This window comes from Humulus lupulus, chromosome 1, assembly GCF_963169125.1.
Source record: "Humulus lupulus chromosome 1, drHumLupu1.1, whole genome shotgun sequence".
NCBI classification, from domain to species: Eukaryota; Viridiplantae; Streptophyta; class Magnoliopsida; order Rosales; family Cannabaceae; genus Humulus; species Humulus lupulus.
This window is the reverse complement of record NC_084793.1, coordinates 195,755,251-195,769,138: the sequence shown is the minus strand read 5'-3', so window position 1 is coordinate 195,769,138 and position 13,888 is coordinate 195,755,251. Positions and strand designations below refer to the sequence as shown.

Below are 13,888 nucleotides of genomic sequence, written 5' to 3'. Positions count from 1 at the left end.
CTGGAGGGCATGGCGTGAGGAGGTGGAGGAGGTGTAGTGGTTCTGGAAGGAGTAGGTGCTGGAGGATCATTTGGTCGTGTCCTTTTCCTCGAAGGTTCCCCGCTAACATCTTTAGTGTTTTTTTCTGGTCGATTTCTTCGAGCTGGCCGATTTGCCTCTAGAAGTATAGATGTTGAACGCATCATTAGTCTACATGACTACTAGACAAACAAGCGAACAGATAAGTCAAGAAATAGTTTGCATGATAAGGAAACAAACTAAAAGGAATTCTAAGTGATATACCCGAACTATAATTATCGGTCGCTACATTATTTAAAGAACTACCACTACACTCACCATCTGCCTCGAAGAAGTCCAAGCTAAAACTACTATTCATAAATTTAAAATTTTCGTCCCTTTTAAATAAATGATAAGGGGTGGGCAATTTATCTAAGAGTGAGAAATCTATACCGTTCTCATCGGAGGATTCGAGTATAGGACCAGCAGATTCAGGTCATTTTTGTTTTCCCCTCCCATGTTGGGGAGGGGTACTGGCTGGTCGAGTGTTGGGGCTTGGCTCTCAGATGGTCACTCCCGTTGGTCAACGCCTTTGGGGTTGTGACACATTCTGCTGCTCAGGGTTTTTCTTGTCCTTTGGTGCCCTCTTCGATGGCACTCCCTGTTGTTGATTCCCTCACTTCCTGGTGAGGTTCTAAAAAGCCGACCAACCTTAAATTGCTCTTCGTGATCGGCTCTTTAACACTTTTTTCTATATTCTTCATGCCAGCCAGGGCTGCGGCTCTTATCTCCAATTCTGGAGTAAGGTCTGGTTGGTACCATGGACCTAGATACAACGTAAATCAACTAAGGACAAGGAAAAGATGAAAAATGACTAGATGAATGTCTAACAGAGATTAAGAATTTACCTCCTCGTGTGAAGGCCATGTTGTCGACGACCATGTCGTCCATGAGGAAATACTCCTAGAAGTGCTTTCCCATGTTGGACTTATAAGTTATGTCACTTAGGAATGTGTGAGTGGTTTCCTGGTGATAGAAGGGGAAGAAACCCGTGTTGCTTTTATTGGGATTGGATTTAAGATCAAACAGATAGTTGATTCATGAGGAGTAGGCACAAGCCATTTTTTGTGGTTGTACATGATATAGAGTGTTAAAAGTACTCTATATCCATTAGGAGTTATTTGGAAAGGGGCGACCTCGAAGTAATTGGCCACCCGTCGAAAAAAGTCATGCAAGGGCAAGATTGCCCATGCTTCTATATGGTACCTCGACCAGGCACTGTAGGCACCTCCGGGCACGTTTGCCCTCTGGTCGAGTGTAGGTTTTATAAAGTAATCCCAGGAAGCCTGTACTTCTTGGGGTACTTAGCCACCATTCTGGTTGATATAACGCTCGAAGGGCTATGTATCAGGCTACCTCTGCTCGGGGGCCACCGCATGGACGGGCCATAGGTTGAATATCTGGTGGCGCAAAATTTAATGGTTGAGGGTCGTTTAAGGGACTCTCGATATTGGTTGCAGGCTAGCTGGTATGAGAGTTTGTGGGTTTTCTTTTTCTGTGAGCGATGTGTTTTACATAACCCATATTCAGTTGTTTCTATGAAGGATTGTGAGAAGGATTGGTCATAGGGTTTGGGTGTGATGCCAGAGGTTTTGGAAAAGACAAAGAAGGTTGTTCTAGATCCTCGAACAGCAAAGCGAGAAGATCACCGTCTATTGGTCTTTCACCACCCCAGGGATTATGCATGAATATCTGAGAAGAGCAAATGGGAAGTGAGACTCTACGATCAATAGATAGAAGAAAAAGAAAAGCAAGGATAACGCTGCTCGTGTATAAAAGTTAAGCTTTATACAACCTACAGCATCCTAATAAAAACACAATAAACATGCGAGCAGGGTGGAAAAACATATCAAAAAGTGAATTTGAAAAGTTTTTTCAGAAAAACTTTTCAACTCTAAATAACAAGCGATAAAAACCCATTTTTCCCGAAACACTCACAATCAAATTTTTACTTCGATTTTGGACTCGTAATCAGCGTAAATATACTCCCTATGTCTTTTTACACATTGTCTTGTACATTAACATGCCTAAAATCCCTACTCTGGCATAGTTATTCTATGTATTTTTGCCTAAACCCGATTACCCAAAAAACTTTCCAAGAACAATGTGAACCCAGTTGTGGAAACAGGCAAATCAGTGCCAAAATATGTGAAAACTACTACAAAAGTAAGAAGATGGAGTCGAAAACTTACTTGAAGTATGGATTTGTTGAAGAAAAAATGAGGATGGTGCTTGAAGTTGATCGTAGATGCCTTGGATCGAACAGAGGACGTTGGTTTTCTTAGAGGTTTTTCTGAGTTTTCTTGAGGAGAGAGAAGGCTTGGGTATAAAATGAAAAGAAGTGAGAGGGCATATATTTATACTGATCGAAGCATTAATGCAAGGTAATAATGAGATTAGAGTTTTGAAGCATGGGGACTCGCAATAACCGTTAGAATGTGTCTAGGGAACCGAGAGGGTGATGATTACTTATTTTTTTCTGAAAAAGTAAGTACTAACAGATGTGACAGGTCAAATGGAGTGCTGGTCGAGTAAATTTATCAAATGTTGGTCGCATTAAAATGAACTTAGGGGGAGAATGTTTACCCAAAAATATTAGCTTGATAACATGGCACGATCAAGACGCATGTGAGCAGCACGTGACTTTTTATTGATGAAATTCTGGTCGACCAATGACCAGGAAATTAAGTTGCCCGATAGAAGCGAAGGACATGCTGAGTAACAAGGGAAGTTGATGTGCTGACATATGCGACCATATCTGCTCGTATGACCAAAGCCATAATTCAAATATGGTTATGAGTTAGATATTTCGAGGACATTTGATTCTCTTTATATGTAAATATCATTATTTTTGTTATTATTTAAATATTCTTGTAGCACAAGTATAGGATGACCCATAAGCCCATACGTACATCCTAGAGCCTATAAATAGGACTCGTGTAAGGATGGCAAAATGGGGCGGCGGGGCGGGGCGGGGCCCCGACCCGACGGGGCATCTTTGCCCCGGTAAAGACGGGGCGGAATTCGGGGCGGGGCAGCCCCGACCCGCTAGGAATTTAAGCGGGGCGAGGCAGCCCCGACCAGCTAGGAATTTAAACGGGGCGGGGCCGCCCCGCTTCAATTTTTTTTTTTTTTATACTCTAACTCAATTCTCTCATGCTACTTATATACATAGTACTTAAAATTGACATTTTATATGTGGTTTAGAATATTTTTAATTCTATATAGACTACAAAGAATTATAAATATTGAAAAATATGTTTTATATAATTCATCTTTATTCTTGTATTTATTTTGTAAATGTTAAAATAAAAAAACAAAATATAATATTTGATGGTGTAGTTGATACCAAGTGTAAAATATAAAGATTACAATAAAAAATTCTAAAATTATAATTTAATGTTTCTTAAAAAAAAAAAAAAAGTTATGGGGCGGGGCAGACCCGCCCCGATTAAGCCGGGGTGGGGCGACCCGCCCCGCTCCAAGAAACTAATTGGGGCGGGGCGGGGCGGGGCAAAATTTTTGCGGGGGGGGGGGGGGGGGGCGGGGCGGGGCAGACCCGCCCTATTTACATCCCTAGACTCGTGGGATTCATTTTAAAGATACACAATAATTTGTATTCAGAGAGAACAAGTGCTTTTATACACGATTTTGTATTCCACTTTGGAGCTTGTGAAACTTAGTGAACCCTAGTTTGTTGATCGTAGGTTTCAAAGTTACATCAATAAAATCACTAAGTGGACGTAGGTTATTACCAATCTCTAGGGCCAAATCACTATAAAATATTTGTGTTGTTTTAGCTCTTTCATTTGGTTTATTAATTCTTTTGTTTTTAGTAACTCCATGTCATTGACTAGATTAGGGATCAACACTACCCGAAAGATCTTCTCAATAAACCACCCACGGATACAATCAAGAATACAGAAATAGAAAAAAAATATCACACACAATGCCAAGTTAAATGGAGAAGCTTGGAAAACTTACTTACTGTAGGAGTATAGCGCCAGAAACATGTTCGTGGTGTGAAGATCGTAAGACACAAAGGTCTGGGCACAGGTTGGCTCTCAAACAGACTAGGATGAGAAGGTTTAGGGTTTTTTAGGTTGGCTCTGGTTTGCATGAAGTAAAGAAGAAGGTGAAAATAGAAGAAAGGGTTGGGCACCCCTATTTATAGGCAAGAAGAAGTGAGCTTCGCCCTGCAAAAATTTAATGCATCCGTCTACTCAGCAGTCCCCTCGACCGTTACAGGTGCATCTCCCAAAACACGTCAGCATGCCTGCATGCACGTCCCTCCAATCATGTCTCCTTAACTACTTCACATGTCAGCCCACTCTTCGGTAACTGCACAACCATCATCATAGTTTCTAAGAGGAGACATTATGACACTTTATGGTTTCAAAAAAGAGACAGGAAATAGTGAAAAATCATTCCTTGAAAACTTGAAGAAATACAAATGCTATTAATTATACCAAATGATATGCCATGTAGCAAGGATCATGTACCCCTGACCAGGCTGGACGGGAAGGTCCATGCTACTTAGCACCATTGGCATATTTGATGTGGGCAAATTTGCAAACTTGGGGGAAAATTTTATCACAAAAATTGGCATATCTGATGTGGCAATTATACTTTAGACAAATAGAAATTATGGTTTGGACATGTGGCGTTAGGGCAGGGAGGCTGGTCGGGCGTGTAAACGCAAAATTTATAATAGTTGCTGCTCAACAGGTATACCAGCAAGATCAGCTGGTTGGTATAACAGACAGACAAAGATGGTCGGTGAGAGGAGGTTACACTCTCCGTTAGCGCTCCGCAAGAATCGCCCAACCACCTTCCAAGAGCGCCTAACCGCCCTGAAAACTCAGTCAAGCCTCCTAACAAATAGGACTGTAACTACCTGCGAGAATAATGTGATATTTTCACCACCAGTTACGCTGTGTGTTGCCCCTGGGCAATAGAAGATTATAAATACAAACCCTCCACCACAGTGGAGGGGCTTCATGAAATCGCCGATCGACCAGTGTTTAGAAACATACCGGACAACCTATTTTAAACCTAACAGCGATTCTGCCTTATTGTATTGTGTTTTACACATGGAAATCTACATGTAATCCTTTTGTGAACTTGTGTAAACCTTCAAGATTAATACAAATCTAAGAGGAAGTAGGTCATTACTAGTTCTTCGGGCCGATCCTTTATAAATTTTGGTGTCTTTTATTATTTATTGCTCATTATTATTAGGTTCTTGGCTCATTTATTATTCATTGATTGTTCTACTGAAAGCTCTCGAGTTAATTATCTTGACTCCGCGTTAGTTGGCTAAAAAACCAATCATTAATAATAAAATGTGTTACATAAGAAATATGGTTTTACAAGGGCATAAAACCCATCACAAACCATCTACTGCATCATCGGGCTTTACTGTGAGGTGATCAGCCTCGAGACCTCTGCGGTGAAGAAAATACCACTTACCGTACCCAAGTAGCAAGATCCACTTCCCACAACGATGAACCTTGCATAGTGGTTGTTCCAAAGTACGTCTATAATGGGACCCACATCTATGGAGTTCCTTAGGAAGCACAATACAAACACAAATTACACTTAAATTCTTACTCAACCCCTACTTATGGGTATTATTATGTGTTCAATTGACCATATAATCCCATATACATTCCTAATAAATTTCTAGCGGCATACTAAAGCATACAATTCCACATAACTATTTTACTCTTGGTGTATACTTCCTTACCTCAAGTTCTTAGCTTTACTTGAAACTGCTTTTGTGAGTGTTTTTGATCGCTTCTAAGTCTTATCAACAAATGAGGACATATAACTTAGTATATAATCTTACTAAGTTTCTAGATGTATAATTTAAGAAAACCTATCCTGAATTCTCATTCTGACTTTCAACCAAAACACGAGTCCTTGAGGTATAATTACCAAAATACCCATATCGGAAACCTGAACCAAATTTAGAAAATTATTATTTCCAATAATAATCTATTATTAGTCTGTGTTTAAAATTTCATCGTCAAACTCCAATTATATCTCAAGTTATGAATTCCCAAGCCCTGTCATCAAACCGAGTTATAAACATGAAATTCACCATAACTTATCCATTAAAGTATTTTCAAGGCTTTAAAAATACTTTTTATATCCTCAAATCACAAAAACTAAACCTTAATATCATTTACCAAGCCCCGAGGCCAAAATCCCCTCGTGTCACCTCTAATAGAATGCCAATGATAGCTTATATATCTTCTATCTCTTGAAAATATCATCCCAAGCCCTCAAATACTCAATTACGAGCCTTACATTAATCCCTAGCCATTAAACATTTAGACTCAAGCCTAGCACGCATCTTACGTGCATGGCCCATGCATATCAGCCTTAAGGCCTTCGGCCTCACCCTTCCATGGTGCACCTGAGCCCTTGGCTCTTAATTATCATCATCATCATCACGGTATCACCATCATTATCTTCCTTGACCACGACCACGACCACCACCATATCCATGGTTCTCAACCATCACCCATGGTGGTTTTGGTAACCGCCAATGACCATGCATCAAAGCCCAAAGGGTTGGTGCTCTCTCTTAAGCCGATCATGCACACACGCCATGGTTGGGGTGCTTGCACCCCGACTCGTCCTCTTGCACCATCTCACCACTGAAAACCCCCCATTAACGTCGGTGGTGGTGCTTTCAAAATGATAACCACCTTTTCAAAACAATAACCACCCCAAGAACACTAGATCTAACCTCAAAAATCATGGATCCATCATCCTTAGTGCTTTCTACCATCTTCTACTTTAGAAACCAAAATCAAACATCTAAGATCTACACATCTTTCATGTTGTAATAATCAATTTAGACTAGCATCATCAAACAACTTTAAACCAACAACAAAAGTGAGAAATAACAAGAAGAAGTACTCACCTCAAGGCTGAGTATTTTGGTGATCTTCCCTCCTCTTGCTTTGATCTAAACTCTACAATCATCACAATAAATTCTAAGAACCCATTCATGGTTGAAAATCAACAAAGAAAAGTAACACTTACCCTTGGAGAATTTATGCCTATGCCGAAACTACTACCTCCAACTCCTCTTTTTTGGTTTCTATAACTATAAACACATAGAATAATCCTAAATATATCATCCATGATCATCTAACAATAGAGAGAGAGAAAAACAAAACGTACCCTTAATGGTGATCGTGCCTAGCTAAATCCTTAAAGAACCAATTCTCTTTCTCTTCTCTCAAGTTCTCTCTTCTTCTTTCTTTATCTCATTTTTCTCTCTAATTTTATAAATAGATGGGCACTAAATGAGTGAATAACCACCCCTACTCAGCCACTTAATCACTTGGTAACTTCTACGATTCAAGCTCAACTTTTCCCTCCACATACTCCCACTTAGGCCGAACCCCGCATGTTTAATCACTAACTATGACCACAAACCTAAATAACATCCAATAAATATCCATTATGTCCAATAATGAGTAAAAAAATAGTCCATTAAATAATTTAAGCTTAAAAATATAGCTTAAAATCCAATAATGCTTCAATAATTTGGCACACCTATATACCAAAGTCCAAACTATATTTTAGATGCTCAATGTGTATTTCCAACTTCTAGGATCATAGTCCAATGTATTTATATGATTTTAAATGTGTAAATCTAATATATAAAGTTATAGCCCCAAGCCTTCATAAAATATTTCTATGGTAGCCAATAATTTCTATAATTATTCTAATGCCCTTAATGAGTTTTTTATAACTCAAACTATGTTGTAAAATAAATATTTTCCAATTAATATTTATTTTACACTAAAGATTCTTAACTCTAATCTAAGCGATCCACTCACACTTCTTTATCATTAAAATAATATTATTTTAAATATCTAGACGCTAAAACACATATTTAATTTATTTTTTAAAATTAAATAATAAAAAAATTAATGCAGATTATTACAATTATACTCTTCATCAATTATATTTTTCATTTTTTCTCGTACCAAACATAGTCTTTATTTTATTTTTTTTGTTTGTACTCTCCTACTTAACATAGTCTTTATTAGGGGTGTTTATCGAATTGCCCACACCGCACAAACCGACACCATAATTTGCAATTTGGAACTCTTCACGGTGCGGTCGTGGTTTGTATTTTTACCAAACCGCGCGGTGTAGTGTGGTTTGCAGTTTTGAATTTTATAAATGTTGTTCAAACTGTACCGCACCACATTTAAACTTAATGCATATGTATATAAACATTTATATAGTATAATATACACAATATCTAGAAAAATTATTATGTTCATAGGATGCTACCACATATTCTGCTCTAACCTAAATATATTCATCCTTAATTAAATTTTTTACTTCTATATCACGTTTTTTTATTAGTTTGTTGTATTTTTATTGTTTTGCTAAAAATTTATTAGTTTGTTGTATATTTATTATTTTGTTATACACTTTTTAGTTATGAATTTTATTATGAATCTTTATTAATTATAATATTTAATTGTTAAATTATTTTGCGATAAGTATAAATTTCTCACATCGCATCATACCTTATTTTTATGGTGCAGTTTATACGATTTGAGGTCTATGCAATACAGATTACAGTTTAAAAATTTACTCATAGTGCATATGCATTGTGGCTCAATAAATGGACAAAAAAAAAAATAACCACACCACCCCCACCGTGTCTTTATTTTATATTTTTGTCCGTGTGTCCATTTATTTTATAGGGGATACAATGCCATTGGTTAAATTTGTTGACTACATCTATGATGGCATTACCTTATCAACATCAACTTTACTATCTTCTTTTTGTGTGATTCAACCGAGTCGTCTATGACTGGGGAGATGACCATTAATTTTATTGTACCTTCCTCCCTAAATGTGTCTCTACTCTACTATTCTCGCCCTTTATTTTTTTTTTCTTCTAATTTTTTAACCAGCTTATTACATTGAGATTGTTTTTGAAACATATCATACATCTCACTAATATGTTAATATTCATTAGATCTAACCTGGGCCTTCATAGTAATTAGAGCGTGTGATATCTCTCTCTCTCTTCCCATGGCTCGGAAGAAGAAAGGTATATCGAAGCCGACGAAAATTTCTGATGAGGTGGTGGACGACCTCCCTTCGATCCAAGTTGAGGTATCTGATCTGTTACCTGATGATGATTTTCATGATCCATGTGATGAACTGGAGCTGGAATGTGGTGTTGAGGTGCAGCGGGTTGGAAGTGAGAATCGTTCCCCTCCTACTCCAGTGAATTGGGCTGAGGATGCGGAGGGTTCTGAATTCCAGAGATCTGCTAAGGAAGTGTGGAGTAAATTTAAGTCGAACCAGGTACCCACACCCTCTACTCGTCTGAATTATACTGAACCTATGAAATTGGGTGACCAAGTTGTGGCTCGATTAGGTGCCATATTCTTATTCAAATCTAGCATTGACACTCCCGGTTCAACTGATTTCTCTGTTTTCTTAACCACCCATTTAGGCTTCCTTCCTTCTTTTCGCCTACACATATTAGTATCATGACCCATTCCTTGACAGTGGTCACATATTAATGGTTTCCACTCATACGTGACAGCCACTGAGGTGTTACTACCATGCTCATCCTCAAACCAAATCAAATCTGGAAAAACTTGCTTCAGAGAAACTTCAATGAGTACCCTAGGACAGCTTAACTTGTCCCTAATTTTAGTGATAGAGTCGACCATCAAAGGCTTTCCTACTTGACTGATTATCTTGAATAAGGACTTCTCTCCCCAATATTTCAGTTCAAGATCATCCAGTTGAACCCAGATTGGAACCAATTGAATGTCCTACTTCTTGAAGTTAACATTAGGTTCCCATGCCTTCATAATAACAGGCCTCTTATCGAAAAAAATATACCCCCCTGAAATCACTTGATCCCTGTACTCAACAGAATCAAAACGAATTAAGAAGATGCCATAGGACAACTTTCCCACTTTGTCTACTTTATCCTTCCAAACACGTCGAGAAAACCCCTCTATAATTGATAATGGTGGATTTGCTCCTAGCACATAGCACACCATAGAGGATTTCCAGTAGTCCACTTCATCCTCAATGTCTTCCATAGTTATCTTAATTTTCTGTTTTTCAGCAGACTCGGCAAATTTGGACTCCATATTTTGCATCACATTGCCAGATCTCAAGATAGGAGGTGTGACGTTCTTACCTTGAGACACTGCAGATGTCGTATGCCGATGGGCTTCCATGAGCGTGTGATATCTCTCTCTCTCTTCCCATGGCTCGGAAGAATAAAGGTATATCGAAGCCGACGAAAATTTCCGATGAGGTGGTGGACGACCTCCCTTCGATCCAAGTTGAGGTATCTGATCTGTTACCTGATGATGATTTTCATGATCCATGTGATGAACTGGAGCTGGAATGTGGTGTTGAGGTGCAGCGGGTTGGAAGTGAGAATCGTTCCCCTCCTACTCCAGTGAATTGGGCTGAGGATGCGGAGGGTTCTGAATTCCAGAGATCTGCTAAGGAAGTGTGGAGTAAATTTAAGTCGAACCAGGTACCCACGCCCTCTACTCGTCTGAATTATACTGAACCTATGAAATTGGGTGACCAAGTTGTGGCCCGATTAGATATGGAGGAGGTTGAGACTGAAGCTTCGTTATGGAAGAATGCGATTGTTTGCATTGTCCTGGGCGCTAACCCACCTTTTAGAGTATTTGAAGGATTTGTCAAGAGAATTTGGGGCAGCTTGGGTGTTGAGAAGATAGTGAGAATGCATTCAGGTTTTACCCTTGTTAATTTCAGGGATGAAGCTACAAGGGACCTAATTTTGGAAACAGGAGTTATACACTTTGATAAAAAAACCAGTGGTTCTTCGTCCTTGGACACCAGATATGGACTCTATGAGAATGGTCAAGTCGGTTCCGGTTTGGATTCGGCTGAATGGCTTGGGTTTGCAATACTGGGGGAAAAATAGTCTCAGTGCTATGGTGAGCACAATTGGGAGGCCGGTTATGGTGGATAAAGTGACGCAAAGTAGATCGATGGTGAAATATGCGAGGATATTGGTGGATATGGAGATTACGGATCATCCTCCGAAATCTATTTCTTTTATTAATGAAAGGGATCAAATAACTGAACAAGTGGTGGAGTATGAATGGCTTCCCTCTAAGTGTGCTGCCTGCTCGAATTTAGGTCATATTTTGGCAAATTGTAACAAGAATACTGGTTTGAGTTGGAGGAAGAAATCTACTGATGAGAAAGGTACTAGTACAGACAATAACATATCCAAAACAGAGGAGGTTCAACAACACTCTGAGTCTGTTAATCTTGATCCCAGAGCTTGCAATGCTTCTAATATTGGAGAGGAAGAGAGGGCTAGTAGTTCTCTAGAGCAAAATGTTTCCAAGGTTATTAGTGATGTTCAGGATAATTCAGAAGTTACTCAGCATACTGGAAAAGGGAATGCTGAGGTTGCAGGAAGCTGGATTACTCCCAGAAGGAGAGGTGCTAGACAAGGGGTGGTAATTGCTCACAAGTCAGATTTCGTTCAAGGAAAGGCTAAATCGGGCAATGGATATGTTGTGCTGCAAGATACAGGGATTGGTCATTTGGTCACTAATTCTATCCCAATTCAGTGATGGAAGTTTGCAATATGGTAGGGTGGAATGTGAGGGGTATGAATAAAAAAGATAAGAAAAATGTTATTCTTAGTATTTGTAGGGAGAATAAGGTTGGTTTTGGTGCGTTCTTTGAGACTAAGTTGAAACATGAGAAAATTAAAGAAGTTTTTTAGAATAATTTTCACAATTGGGATTATTTTTCTAGTCCTATTGTTTCTGGTAGGATCTTAGTTGTTTGGCAAACTAAATTTGTGAAGGTTGATATATTACTTGAAGATCCCCAACTTGTTCATTGTAGGATCAAAGTGAGTGGCCAGCAGGATTTTTTCTTTGCTACAGTGGTTTATGGAAGCAATTCTATGGGGGAGAGGAAGCATCTTTGGGATAAATTAGCTAGTATTGGTCTATTAAAGTCTCCTTGGATAATTTTTGGAGATTTTAATGCCATGTTTAGCTACCAAGATAGGATTGGTGGGAGACAAGTCCTTGCTAAGGACATAGCTGATGCTCAAAATTGGTTGGCTTTAGGCCAAGTTGAGGAACTTAAGTGTGAGGGAGCTCCCTATTCGTGGACGAACAAACAGGAGGCAGGAGATCGTATTTTTTCTAAGTTAGATAGAGTGTTTATTAATGATCTGTGGCTGGATGTTTTTCCGAAAACTGAAGCTCGCTTCAAATGGGACTGCATTTCTGATCATAGTTTCTGTGTGATTCGTAATCAAGAAGTTAACAGCGTGGGATTTATCCCATTTCGTTTTGGTAACCACTGGATATAGTATAGAGGCTACAGAGAAGTTGTTCTTCGCTGTTGGAATGCGCCAGTTGTTTCTGGTGGAGGTCTTTGCAAGATAGTTCAGAAATTATATCGAGTGAAGCATATTTTGAAAAGGTTTAACAGAGAGGAGGTTGGTGATATTGTTTTGAGTTATAAGAAGGCCAAGGAGGAGTATAGTAGAGTTCAGGAGGCTCTGGCTTCTAATCCTTCAGATATGTCTCTGCTTCAATCGGTTACTCAAGCCCAGCTCAATGTTTCAGTTTTGCAGAGCTGTTATGCCAATTTTCTCAAACAGCAGAGTAAACTTAATTGGATTAAGTTTAGTGATGATAATTCAAGATTTTTTCATGCATGTATGTGAAAAAGAAGAGTTGATAATAGAATTTCTTCCTTCACATTAGGAGGCAAAACAGAAGAGGATTATTCTAAAGTTGTTGAGCATTTCCTGTCTCATTTCAAGAATTTTATGGGGAAAGGAAATTTGGCTTCAGTGGAGATTGATAAAAGCTGTTTCATGCAGGGAAATAGATTGTCTCTGGATCTCCAAGTCAGACTTTTGAGACCTTTTACCAAGAATGATGTGAAGAAGGCTCTATTTAGCATTCACTCCTATAAAAGTCCTGGTTTGGATGGTTTTGGCTCGGGATTCTTTAAGGGGTTATGGTCAGATATTGGTGCTGAGATTACTTCTGCTGTGTTGGATTTCTTTCATGATGGTTACTTGCCGAAGGATCTGAATGAAACTATGATTTCTCTTATTCCTAAGCTTGCTAATCCGAGTTCAGCTAGTGACTATCGTCCTATTGCGTGTTGTAACACTCTCTATAAGTGTATATCGAAGATGATTTGCTCTAGACTTTCGGAAGTGCTTCCCTTTCTTGTTCATAGTAATCAAGGGGCTTTTATTAAAAATAGAGTTCTAGCTCATAATATTATGATATTCCAAGATCTCCTCAAAGGGTATACTAGAAAGAATATTTCAGCTAGATGTTTAATGAAGATTGATCTGAGTAAGGCTTACGACACAGTTGATTGGCATTTTGTGGAGGAGTTGCTTAAACATCTTTGTTTTCCCTCTAGATTTATTGGCTGGATTCTAGTTTGCTTAAAAGGTACCAAGTACAATCTGTTAATGAATGGGAGAATTCAGGGCTCTTTCAAAGGGGAAAAAGGCCTAAGGCAAGGGGACCCCATGTCTCCTCTCTTGTTTGTGCTCATTATGGAGTACCTCACTCGTTTATTAGCTCATTACTCTGACAAGAAAGGCTTTGGTTATCATCCTTTGTGTAAACATCTTAGGTTAACTAACCTCTGTTTTGCAGATGATTTGATTATCTTTTGTAAAGGTAATGTCAGTTCAGTGAGTAAGATTCATGAAGCCTTCTCTGCGTTTTGTGATTCTACTGGGCTTTTTGGCGAATAA

At 38.8% G+C, this 13,888-nt stretch overlaps 1 protein-coding gene across 1 annotated transcript; it reads left to right on the top strand.

The window, feature by feature from the left end:
* Positions 1-11,054: 11,054 nt before the first annotated feature.
* LOC133826231 (uncharacterized) lies at positions 11,055-13,888 on the top strand. Its single transcript, XM_062258792.1, has 4 exons — positions 11,055-11,704; positions 11,896-12,415; positions 12,467-12,764; positions 12,867-13,888. The coding sequence occupies exons 1-4, from the start codon at positions 11,055-11,057 to the stop codon at positions 13,886-13,888; spliced, it is 2,490 nt and encodes an 829-aa protein (XP_062114776.1).